Genomic DNA, 12,960 nt, shown 5'->3' on the forward strand with positions numbered 1-12,960 from the left:
ACATGTGAAAACGGAGCTGGAAAATCAAAATTTCACTCCTTCCGTTTTCATCCCTTCTGTGTGCCCAGTCTGTAAATTATTGGCACATGTGTGGTATTGCTGTACTCAGGACAACCCGCAGAATGATTTTTGGGGTGTTTGTCTAAAGTGGCATGGGTTGGGCACAGTATATGAGGCACTAAAATGACATTTTTGAGATAAAAACGCAATTTTTACTCTGCACCATTTGCTTTGCATTTAATTTTGACCAGCGTGTCGGGGGTTAAAATGCTCACCACAACCACCGATAAATTCTTTGAGGGGTCTAGTTTCCGTAATGGTATCATTTATTGGGGGTTTCTATTGCACTGGCACCTCACGGGCCCTGCCAACATGACATGGCACTCCAAATCCAAACATGTGAAAACGGAGCTGGAAAATCAAAATTTCATTCCTTCCGTTCTCATCCCTTCTGTGTGCCCAGTCTGTAAATTATTGGCACATGTGTGGTATTGCTGTACTCGGGACAACCTGCAGAATGATTTTTGGGGTGTTTGTCTAAAGTGGCACGGGTTGGGCACATTATATGAGGCACTAAAATGACATTTTTGAGATAAAAACGCAATTTTTACTCTGCACCATTTGCTTTGCATTTAATTTTGACCAGCGTGTCGGGGGTTAAAATGCTCACCACAACCACCGATAAATTCTTTGAGGGGTCTAGTTTCCGTAATGGTATCATTTATTGGGGGTTTCTATTGCACTGGCACCTCACGGGCCCTGCCAACATGACATGGCACTCCAAATCCAAACATGTGAAAACGGAGCTGGAAAATCAAAATTTCATTCCTTCCGTTCTCATCCCTTCTGTGTGCCCAGTCTGTAAATTATTGGCACATGTGTGGTATTGCTGTACTCGGGACAACCTGCAGAATGATTTTTGGGGTGTTTGTCTAAAGTGGCACGGGTTGGGCACAGTATATGAGGCACTAAAATGACATTTTTGAGATAAAAACGCAATTTTTACTCTGCACCATTTGCTTTGCATTTAATTTTGACCAGCGTGTCGGGGGTTAAAATGCTCACCACAACCACCGATAAATTCTTTGAGGGGTCTAGTTTCCGTAATGGTATCATTTATTGGGGGTTTCTATTGCACTGGCACCTCACGGGCCCTGCCAACATGACATGGCACTCCAAATCCAAACATGTGAAAACGGAGCTGGAAAATCAAAATTTCACTCCTTCCGTTCTCATCCCTTCTGTGCGCCCAGTCTGTAAATTATTGGCACATGTGTGGTATTGCTGTACTCGGGACAACCCGCAGAATGATTTTTGGGGTGTTTGTCTAAAGTGGCATGAGTTGGGCACAGTATATGAGGCACTAAAATGACATTTTTGAGATAAAAACACAATTTTTACTCTGCACCATTTACTTTGCATTCAATTTTGACCAGCGTGTCGGGGGTTAAAATGCTCACCACAACCACCGATAAATTCTTTGAGGGGTCTAGTTTCCGAAATGGTGACATTTTGGGGGGTTTTCTATTGTACTTTTACTTCAGGGGCTCTTCAATTACACTGTGGCACCACAAAATATTTGCAGCCAAATTGGCCTTCCAAATTCCCGGTATCGCTAACTCTGTTCTGGACATCGATGTGCGGGGAAACAGCAGCTGACATCCACATGTCTGGTATTGCCGTACTCGGAAGAAGCAGGGCAAGAAATTAGGAATATATATTTACCTCAAATTCCTTCTGAATGTATCCGTTTTAGGGCTAAATTGGAAAGATTGAAATCAAAAATTGAAATTTCAAAATTTCCACTCCATTTTCATATGCTTCCGGAAAAATAATTAAAGGGTTAACAGACTTCTTAAATGCTGATTTGAATAGGTTGAGATGTTAGGTTCATAAAATGGTGTTACTTGTGGGGGTATATAGTACATAAGCCTTTATACGGCACTTCCAAACTGAATTGATCACCAAAAAGTTCGCATTTTTCAAATTTCAAGAAAATCTGAGAAGTTGCTACTAAAACTTCAAACCTTCTCACATCCATAAAAATAATGGAAACGTAAAACAAATTATGGATATAAAAAGAAGACCAATGGCAAAAGGTTTCTATCAAAAAAAATTTGTGGTATCACTTTTTGTCTAAAAATTATAACATTTGAAACTTTGAAAATAGTCATTTTTTTCAAATTTTTCCTAAATTTTTGAATTTTTACCCCCCAAAAAAGGAACGGATCACCGAAATGACACTACTAACATAAACTACAATGTCTCACGAGAAAACAATCTCAAAATCACAGAGATATCTTAAAGCGTTGAAAAGTTATTACCACAGGAAGAGACACTGGTCAAATTTCCAAAAAAAGTTGCGAGCCTTAACCTGCAAACAGGCTGCGTCCTTAAGGGGTTAAAAGACATCTACCATCAAGGATACTAAATGGGGGGCACTTACTCCTAGATCCACAAACAGTGACTATAGTAATAATTGTTATCCATTATCCTTCTAATAAAGAACTTGCAAAATGATGCAATTAAGCCTGACCGGGCTCTTGGGGGTTGTTACCAGATCCCTTCTGTGCTGCAGCTTCACAAGCTGTTACATTGTGCAGGAGCAATTCCCACCCCCTCAACTGTTTACTGAAACTTCCTCTGCTACAGTAAGATTACATTGGGCAGAGGGAGGGGGTAAGTGCTGAGGGAGCAAAGGTGGAGACAGTGTTACAGCCTGTGAATCTGCAGCATGGAAGGGCTTTGGTAACAGCCATATTTGTTATACATGGCCACCATCCTTCTAAAATGTGTACAGCGTAACAGCCTGTGTATCTGTCCCCAGAGCCCTTCTGGTGCATTACCATCATTTAAAAGTTGATTTTAATAAATAATAATAAGTGGACAACCCCTTTAACGTGACATCACTGGCTTGTGGCCAAAGCACTGCAATTATATCGGGAAGGGAGGTGGGGGGTGATCAATTTCTTAAAAACAGAATTCGGCCTCCATTCTAAGCAGCAATAAACAAGATTTCCTGTATGAAAAGAACACGATAACAACATTGAGAAATTACTTACCACTTAAGCGAGAGCCGTCAAGTTTTCCATCCTGAGAATGCCCAGGGTCAAACGAAATCTGAGATAGACTGGCATCAGCAGATAAGTGCCCAAGACGGTGGTAGGTTTTACTGCAAGATAAGAACGTGCCAAGACATTTAAGATCAGATTTAATATTCAGAAGGCGTTTCCCCCATTATCTGACGAATCAATACAATTATCACTCACATTTGCCAAACTACTAAGAGGCAAATTCCAAGTGACTGCAGTCTCCACTAGGGGGAGCTAACCACTTATATTTTACAGCTTTGGTTATAAATACTGTATACAGTATATCCAACTACCTCCACTCCATTTGTGGGGGGATCCTCATGCTCAGCAATGTTTATGATCATGGATGTCCCTTTGAGTTGAAAAGTGTGAAAATCTAGATGACAGCTTGTGTTGGACTTGTGATAGCAGCCATATTTGCTTATTTGTAAGCTGATAACTCTGCAATTTCTTATCTCGGCGAATGGAAGAGCACCTTAAAGGGGTTGTCCGGAAGTAGTAAAACATGGCTTTTTTCTTCCAAAAACAGTGCCATGGTTTGTGCCGGAACTGCAACTCGGCTCCATTGATCTCAATGCAACTAAGTGGAAATACACTGTTTTTGGAAGAAAGCAGCCATGGTTTTCAACCTCCGTAAAACCCCATAAGGGGATTATCTGGAAATACGAAAATTCTGCAAGGCATTCACTGCAAAATAAGATTACTATAGTATAGTATATTTATAGTAAACTACTATAGTAAACACTGCTCTGCAATGATGTTTTGCCTCGACTGAGGACAAAATTCATAGTAGTTGACTGAAGAGATTCAGCACTCTCAGTCATGGGCTATTTGACAGCTATGGACCCAGCTGTGACTGAGGGGGCTGGATCTCTTCAGTACAGCAGAATGAATCCAGAATGGGACAGGGAGACCATATGTCCTGAAGGTAGAGACTCATAGTAAAGCAAAGGAAAGAAATAACTTCCTGCATCGAGACATTCATTTCAAACACAGAACAAGGGGGTACTTGTCATATTCTCCACTAACCCTTTTAACAATATGTTTTCTTCTTCACTCATGTCCAAAATTTTGCACAAATGGACTCTGGATAAAATCTTTGTAGAGGGATTAGTGTTCCCAGGGCATGACAATAAAACAACTTAAACACGTGTCTGACAACACATGAAAATTGTAGTCTGTTTCCTGGGGCAACCAGCTGAATTTTGAACTACATCTTTATATATGTTAACGAAAAGAGTAAAAGATTCTGCTGTTGATCCCAACCTTAATCAATTATCTGTTTTTATTATTTAAGTCGGACAACCCCTTTAAAGCTGATGTTTTGTTCCCCTAGGCCACACCTATATATGATGGACTTCACAGTTCCAGTGTTATTCACAGTTTTACATCAGAAATGTTCAGAAATGTAGATTTTCTTTCCTGGACTCCGGAATCATAACTATTTCAGATCATTTCCAATATATTCTCATCTTACATTATTTCCTCTTCATCTGTCTCATCGCGTCTTGTAATGTCAAAATATTACAGTGAGAAGTGTGAAAAAATATCCATGTTCTTCGGAGATAGTTAACGGCGCGCGAACAAGTCTGCGCGGCTACATGAAGTGTATGCAGTTAAAGGTGAAGTCTGGAGGTGTAAAAACATGGCTGCTTTCTTCCAAAAACAGCGCCACACCTAACCATGGCTTGTGTTGGTACTGCAGGTCAGCTCAATTCACCTCTATACAAATGAGCTGCAATACCGGCACAAACCGTGGTGAGGCGTGGTCCTGTTTATGGAAGAAAGCGGCCAGGTTTTTTAACATCTGGACAACCCCTTTAAGTAAAGGATGTTATTGGACATAGCTACCGAAAATCAAACATAATAATACTATAATCCAGCAAATAGATACTAGGTCCCCCTGTGGGGTGTGGATGGGTGCTGGGTGCCATGCCCACACTGATCAACTAAAAAATGACCCTCTTTAAATTTTAGCTTTAATTCTGGTTACAGATCATATTTGGCGCTTCTGAGCAGCAGGACTGTAAGATCCCTTACTCCGTGCCCAGTATTAAAGAAATTAGATCGGAACCTCTTTCTTCCATAACAGTGCCACACTAGTCTAAAGGTTGTATCTGGTATTGCAGCCGAACCTCATTCACCTCAATAAAACTGAACTGCAATACCACAAACGACCTTTACATAAATGTGGCACTGTTTCTGGATTAAATTGGCAATTTCCTTTTCTCTTCTTGAACATTCCCTTCAAATTATTCAATTAAAATTGCCATTTTAATTATTTAGAAATTGGGTTCTGGATTCAACAACAGCAAAGTCAGGGAAATATTGGAAAGGGGGAGGGCACACAATCCATATTTTCTCAATGTTCTGTATACTTTCTCTCCTATAGATGCAATACCAGACCTGGCCTATGTGCAAAAGTGGCGCTCTTTCTGGAAGGAAGTCATTAAACTAAGAAAATGTAAAACAAAAAAAAGGAAATTTAGGCGGGCCCCTACTTAAGGACACCCGACTTACAGACCACCCCTAGTTACAGACGGACCACTGTGACCCCTGGTGAAGTCTCTGGATGTTACTATAGTCCCAGACTGCAATGATCAGCTGTAAGGTGTCTGTTATGAAGCTTTATTGATAATCCTTGTTCCCATTACACCAAAAAATGTAGAAAATCCAATTGTCACTGGGGCAAAAAATTTTTTGTCTGGATCTACAATTATAAAATATACAGTTTCGACTTACATACAAATTCAACTTAAGAACAAACCTATGGAACCTGTCTTGTTCGTAACCCGGGGACTGCCTGTACTCTAATGCACTATATTCAGCGCATTCTCATTCCTGCTTCAATGTTTATGATATTCTTCCCCCGAAATGTAACATTTTCACTAATGAATTAGCTGATATTTAAAGTCTGTCCAAATGCCACCAGCCGCTTGGTGTTTTCGCTGTCGCTTACATTTAACCTTTTCTCTGTTTTTCCGAAGAAAAAGAATAATAAAAAGTCACAATATTCTCCCGAGTGAGATAAAGCGACTTCACGTTTCTGTAGTTTATATTGTAAGCTTATATGTACGAGGTGTTGTATCACCTCCAAACAGTACATGGCTTAGCCGGTAAGTACTGATCATCCATCAGTAATTGTGGACTGTGTCATCCAGTAAGTCCTCTACTGGTTTTGGGCGGCAGTGGGTGATCCTAAACTCTGCCGCCCGAGGCGAGCTACAGAATGGCGTCCTCTCCGCCCCATCCAATTGTAGTGTATTAGGTTATTTTTTTAGTAAGTTGGTTCTCAATGCTTTTAAGTGACAGATCCTGCTATGTAGCATGCTGGCCCCCTCCCATCTTGCTGAAGGTGGTGCTGCCTGAGGCAAGAGGCTCAACTCAAATCCAAAAATTCAGGTCCAGCCCCATTGATACAATATCACAACATCTTTATTTATAAAATCCCCATGTTCCAAGTCACAACACCATAATTATATGTGGTCAACGCATTTCATGCGCATTACACGCCCCTCAGTAATGAGTAAGCGCCTGAAACACGCTGACCAAATGTAACCACGATGTTGTGACTTTGACCTTGGTGATTTTATTAATAAATACGTTGTGATACTGTATCGCTGGAGCTGAACCAAAATTTCTGGATTTGCGTTATACCCCAATGGTGGGGGTGGGGGGGGGGGTGGTGCCCCATGCTCAGGAGCTACAAACCACGATTGACCAAGGTTGATCTGGAGTATTGTCCCATAAGAGTCTCAATTCGCCTCATGGCTGGTGCACCTCTGCCTGTTGGGCTTCCCCAGTTATGTAAAAAATTGGGCCCAGGGCAACAAAAGTCACCCAACTACTGTCATATTTAGTTTTAATTTTCCTCCATATAATACTGCCATACAGCGCCATGACAATCCTCCCCGCATTACTTCTTAAACTTATACTCTAGTCTAACTCTTTGTATCTTTTCATAAGTTCTGTTCCACTGATTCTGCAGTATTTAAGATTTTCTCTCTATCCTCCACTGTTCAATGAGTATAATGATCTACTGTCAGGTGGGTGGAGCCATTGTGCCCGATACACTCAAAGACAACCCATTTGACAGTACAGAGAACTAAATTAGCAAACTGACTGCTGAAATAATGCTAATTAGGCTTTCTACTGTCAGAAGGGTGGTCCGGTGCTGGAGCAGACAGACTGGCTCCGCCCATTTGACAGCAGATAGTTGAAAATATTGACAATTGGACGCAGAGATACAATACCATCTGTGCCTAAACCATTGGGATAAAACAACTATGCGATGTAAAGAGGTAAAGTAGGTAAAGCTTCATGTTTTCCACACAATACCGCCATTATGTATCCACATAACACCGCCATACACAACTAAACAATACTGGAGCATCTACAGTGAAGTAGGGTCATAGGCAATTTCCTAGTTCGACATCTACTAAAATAGACGCTGGTTGAGGAAGGAAGATCTCTGATCTCATCTTAATGAAGGGAAAGGGGGTGCAGCTGGGATTAGTGTCCGGCCTCCACTGATCACAAGAATAGGGTAATCTCTTATAGAAATGCTAATCACAGAAGTACATCACTGCTCTATTCACCTAGGGCTGTCACCTCTCACCCTGCTTCTGGGATGGCTGGAATATTTTTATTTAGCACAACACAATCATTTGTCTCAGATGGGATTTGAACTGCATTCGCTAGGTGTCAAAAGCAGAAACATAGTGAACCACAAATTCAGCTCTTATTAGAGGGAGCCTAAAAGCCTCAATAGCAATGTTCTTCTTTACATGCACATATTACTGTATCTAGAAGGTTGACCAACACATATACATTTATAAAGTTTCTCTTTTTTCTTTCTTTTACATTTCTGAGGCAATGCCATGTATTGCAACATCTCCATATATTGTACTTCTACATTGTGTCTGTACAGAACATTACTATTGAGGCTTTTAGGCTAGTAAAATCCTGATAAAAAGTCAGCTTGTGGCTTGTCTTTCTATGTTGCTGCTTTGAGCGGTATTGAGACATATAAAAATTATTTACAGGCATCTCCGGAGCAGAGAGAGAGAGATAGTACTGGGAGGTGACGATATCCTGACACTGATAATATTTCTACTTTAGTCAGGCAGATGCTTCATGTAATGAAAGAATGGAGCTGAAAAACTTGTGTCTTTACATTATAAAAGTGTAAAAGGAGTAGTATAAATACAAGTATAATACCCCCCATATTATACTTACCTGTTAAAATTTGCTGTTCAACAAGTCACGTGATCACCGGGCAGTAGGACTCAGGACTCCCTTGAAGTCCTGCTGTCTTCCAGGAGAAGTGGATGTGTCCACGTGCCCCTCCTAACACTGATATTGGAGCGGTTATGGCAGAAGAGGCATGCACACAGTAATGACTGCATGGCCTCCTCCATTTGCCGGTAGCCAGCAGGACACGGAACATCACAGGAAGTCCTGAATCCTGCTGCTGAGAGGGTCACATGACCTATTGCAACCTTTAACAGGGTAAGTATAATATGGGTCTTATACATACCCTGTTAAAGTGCTTTATGTGGTCAAACCCTTTACTATGGAAAAAGCTATTTTGTTCCCAGATAACCAATAATATCTTAAAGGGAACCTGTCACCAGGGACCTCATTTTCACTAAAGACAGGTTGCAGAAGCTTATTACACCTGGAGTGCAAATATGTCCCTCTGCCTTTTCTATGCATTTGTATTACAGTATATAACTTACCTTGCCTCCTGACAAAATCCTGGGGTAGTTGCAGGGGTTGGGCTTTGATTTGGATGCATTTCAAAAAACATGTGACGTTTCTATGTTACTCACTTCTCAGAGCTTAGCCCCCACCTTTGTGCTCTTGTACAGCTCCTCCCTCCTGCTCCTTCACAGAGGTCACAGCTTGATGACATCAGTGGGGATAGGAGGAGCTGTACAGGAGCACAAAGGTGGGGGCTGAGAGCTGAGGAGGCTGCAGCACAGACAAGTCACGTGTTGTTTTTTGAAATGCATCCAAACCAAAGCCCAACCCCTGTGACTACCACAGGATGCAAGGTAAGTTATAACACACAATTATACTGTAATGCAAATGCTTAGAAAAGGGACTACAGATGTAATGGGCTTCTGCAACCTGTCTTTAGTGAAAATGAGGTCCCTGGTGACAGGTTCCCTTTAAGAATAGATAAGCTATGCCTCACACTAAGAAGACCCTGTCCACTCCGCAGCCATCGTGAAAAACATACAGACCAGGGCAAGGAACAGAGCCGTCGTATGCACTTTATACTGAACATTTTGGCTGCAAAACAGTAGAATTTGTGACATTTTGTCACTCCCCACCGCCACCTTGTCTTAAGTAAGAGATCATTAGAGTGGTACATCGACGATGTCCATTTATTTAAATCCCCATGGGCGCCATGTCCTCTGCCATCATGACTCTTCCATTAATCCTGACGCCCCAGTTAATCCCGGTTTCTCTGTGTATAATGTATCCACATGTGAATGTGATTAAACTGAGCGCATCAGACTAGGTAGTAATTTAATGTACCGCTGCTTGAAGCGCTATTCAGAAGAATACCGTCTGACCCCGGGCGTCACGTCGGCTTCTTTTATCGCTGCGTTCGCCTATTCATATGGAAATAGCTAATGTTCAGTTTGTTCTGTGCAGATTGTGTGACATTCAGGCTGAAATTAAAATTGGTTAACACCTTGTAGTCTGGCAAATATGTGGAGTAACTCAATTCCTGCATATAGGATGTGCACATTGTAGGTTATTATATGTATATGGCGGGAGGGGAGGGGGGTAAATGAACTTAAGTGAAATTAAAGGGGATCTCCAAGAACAAACCTATCAGGATAGTCAATAGGTATTCGACTAGTGGTGGTCTGACCACCTAAACAGAGGTCCCAGTCCCCTTGTATGAATGAAGTGGTGGTCGCACATGTGCATTGATGTCTACCCTTAGGGACTCACAAAAATAGATGATTTCTGTACTTGTTTATTTGGCAACTATAATAGTGCTATGCGGGGCTTCTATTAGGTGCAGAGGCATACCTTAGTGGCCACAAACTAATGAAGCAATGAATAGATTAAAAGGCATCTACCACCAGGATGAAGGACTGTTTGCAAATGAGTCTGAGGGGCTCTAGGCTCCATAGGTATTAATGGAGCCCAGAGCCCTTCAGGCTCATTTGCATATAGCCTTTCATCCCAGTGGTAGATTTCCTTTAATAATCTAACAAGCATCCTGGTGGCAGGTCCACTTAGCCAGATTACTAGAATACCAGCCCCCTCAGGTAGAGTATGAAATGTCCTTTCTAGAATTCCCTCTTTTATGTAAAATCTCCCCTAAAGTCATGCAAATGTGACTCTTCTCAATTAATTTGCACAAGTCTAGTGGTCGCATGGGTAATGTCACTTCAGGAGCCCATTTTTCAGTTTTATAGCACCTAGAAAAATTTTAGTGTCATATTAAAGATAAGAATCTCATCTTTCAGATCCCATCAGGCTTTGTGAGCTACAGAACAGAGATGCAGGCAGATAAAGACACAGTTAAAAATGCAAGCCGCAGATAAAGATCCAGATCCTGTCTATTTTTTAACATCCAGTATCTCCAGTTCTGTAGAGCACAGAACCAAAAGATGAGATCCCTTTTCTTTAAAATGACACAAGACACATTTTCTTAGGTGCTATAGAACAGAAGATAGGAGCTTCTGAAGTGACACAACCCCCGCAACCACAAAATTCGACTCATCTCATATGAAATTGAGGTGAGAAGAGTCATATTTTCCAGACTGCAGGAGAGATTTTTTTTTTTATCGGTAAATGGTTGCGATTTCCCATAAAAGAGGGAATTCTAAAAAGAACGTTTCATACCCGACCTGAGGGGGCAGTGGGGTAAAACCTAGTGACAGGTTCCTTTTAAATTGGAAGTATTGTGTTATTGATAGGATCTTATATGATCAGTTATCAGCGGCTTTGGATCTCGAGAGTTCACATTAAATTTGGAGAACTATGTCTAACTCCAATGACTCCTACATAGCCTCTATTAGCCAAATTTAACACAAAGGTTGTCCAAATAATATAACTCCTTTAAGACATACAGGAACGTTAATGATTCAGATAGTCAAGAAGGCAGGGCTGAGTACAGGCGGTCCCCTACTTAAGGACACCCGACTTACAGATGTCCCCCTAGTTACAGACGGACCCCTCTGCCCACTGTGACCTCTGGTGAAGTCTCTGGATGTTACTATAGTCCCAGACTGCAATGATCAGCTGTAAGGTGTCTGTGATGGATCTTTATGGATAATCCTTGGACCCATTACAGCAAAAAACTTGGAAACTCCAATTGTCACTGGGGCAAAACATTTTTTTTTGTATGGATTTACCATTATAAAATATACAGTTTCGACTTACATACAAATTCAACTTAAGAACAGACCCTATCTTGTATGTAACCCGGGGACTGCCTATATTTGCACATATTGGGGCACATTTACTAAGGGTCCGCAGCTGCGAATCCGTCAGGTTTTTCCAGAATATTTCCGTTTTGCGCCGTATTTCACGGGATTGTGGCGCACGCGATCGATTTTTGGCGCAATTGCGCTGACTTTCACGCAACAGAAATCGGGGGGGGGGGGGTGTGTGGCCGTCAGACAACCCGAAGGATTCGGAAAAAACGTGGAATTTAACAAGCCATTTGTGTCGCAAGATCAAGCACTCACATACACCAGGAAAAAGCAAGTGAACTCCGGCGGACCTCGGCGCAGCAGCGACTCTTGGGGAATATCGGCGCACGGACCTTAGTGAATCCCAGCAGAACCCGAATCAGCGCCGGAGAACCCGCCGCTGGATCGCGAATGGACCGGGTAAGTAAATCTGCCCCATTAATTTTATGTAATATGACATAACAGAGGTAGAGGTATTTCTGCACATCCTTTCCCCTTTAAGTGGCGCAGGTTGGAAATCCCACAACAGCCCTGACAAGTGGAACATAAGCCGTCAGCGCGTGTGGGCAGCAGAGCTGTTGAGTAACTACTAATTTCAGCATTTTCTGCCTCTCTCCCCGAGTAGCACATGTCATTTTAGCCATTATGATGTTCTAGAAAATGACATCCTTCATGTTCATCACCGCAAAGATCTCAATCCTAACAAGCGACGGCTCACGGTTTATTTAGGGTTTCACAACCGGCAGTAAAGCAGTAATTGTGCATCGCGAACCACTCATACACTTGTAATCATGTCATTGCTGTCGATCAGGGGGCACATACTTTTAGAAACTAAAGGTTGATTTTTTTAAAATGTAACATTCCCATCAGACGTGTCATTATAAATGCTAATCAGTTGTAGGGAAACAGATGTCTGGAATCTCGGAGCACAAATCATTTTATATTACAGGCGGTCCCCTACTTAAGAACACTCGACTTACATACGACCCCTAGTTACAAACGGACCTCTGGATGTTGGTAATTACTGTACTTTAGTCCTAGGCTACAATAATCAGCTATAACAGTTATCACAGGCGTCTGTAATGAAGCTTTATAGTCAATCCTGGTTCTAATAACAACCCAACATTTTTAAAATCCAATTGTCACAGAGACCAAAAAATTTCTGACTGGGATTACAATGATAAAATATACAGTTCCGACTTACATACAAATTCAACTTAAGAACAAACCTACAGACCCTATCTTGTATGTAACCCGGGGACTGCCTGTATTCTCCTCTCAGCCGAGAAGAGAACAGCCCTGTCCCATCTTTAAGTTGTAGAAACAGACAAACACCAATGTTCTATGGAGGTTCCGGAACTCCTGAGGGAAAGTGGACTCACAGAAACAATGGGGGTCATTTACTAAGGGCCCGATTT

The 12,960-nt window shown here is 41.7% G+C and overlaps 1 protein-coding gene across 2 annotated transcripts in view; it reads right to left on the minus strand.

The window, feature by feature from the left end:
* Positions 1-12,960, minus strand: part of RUNDC3B (RUN domain containing 3B) — a 101,933-nt gene that overhangs the window by 6,587 nt on the left and 82,386 nt on the right. For both annotated transcript variants that reach the window (XM_072154248.1, XM_072154249.1), the window contains one exon: positions 3,063-3,172. In XM_072154248.1, the coding sequence (XP_072010349.1) occupies positions 3,063-3,172 (110 nt within the window). The remainder of the gene's footprint in view (positions 1-3,062; positions 3,173-12,960) is intronic.

This window comes from Engystomops pustulosus, chromosome 5, assembly GCF_040894005.1.
Source record: "Engystomops pustulosus chromosome 5, aEngPut4.maternal, whole genome shotgun sequence".
In the NCBI taxonomy this organism is placed as follows: domain Eukaryota; kingdom Metazoa; phylum Chordata; class Amphibia; order Anura; family Leptodactylidae; genus Engystomops; species Engystomops pustulosus.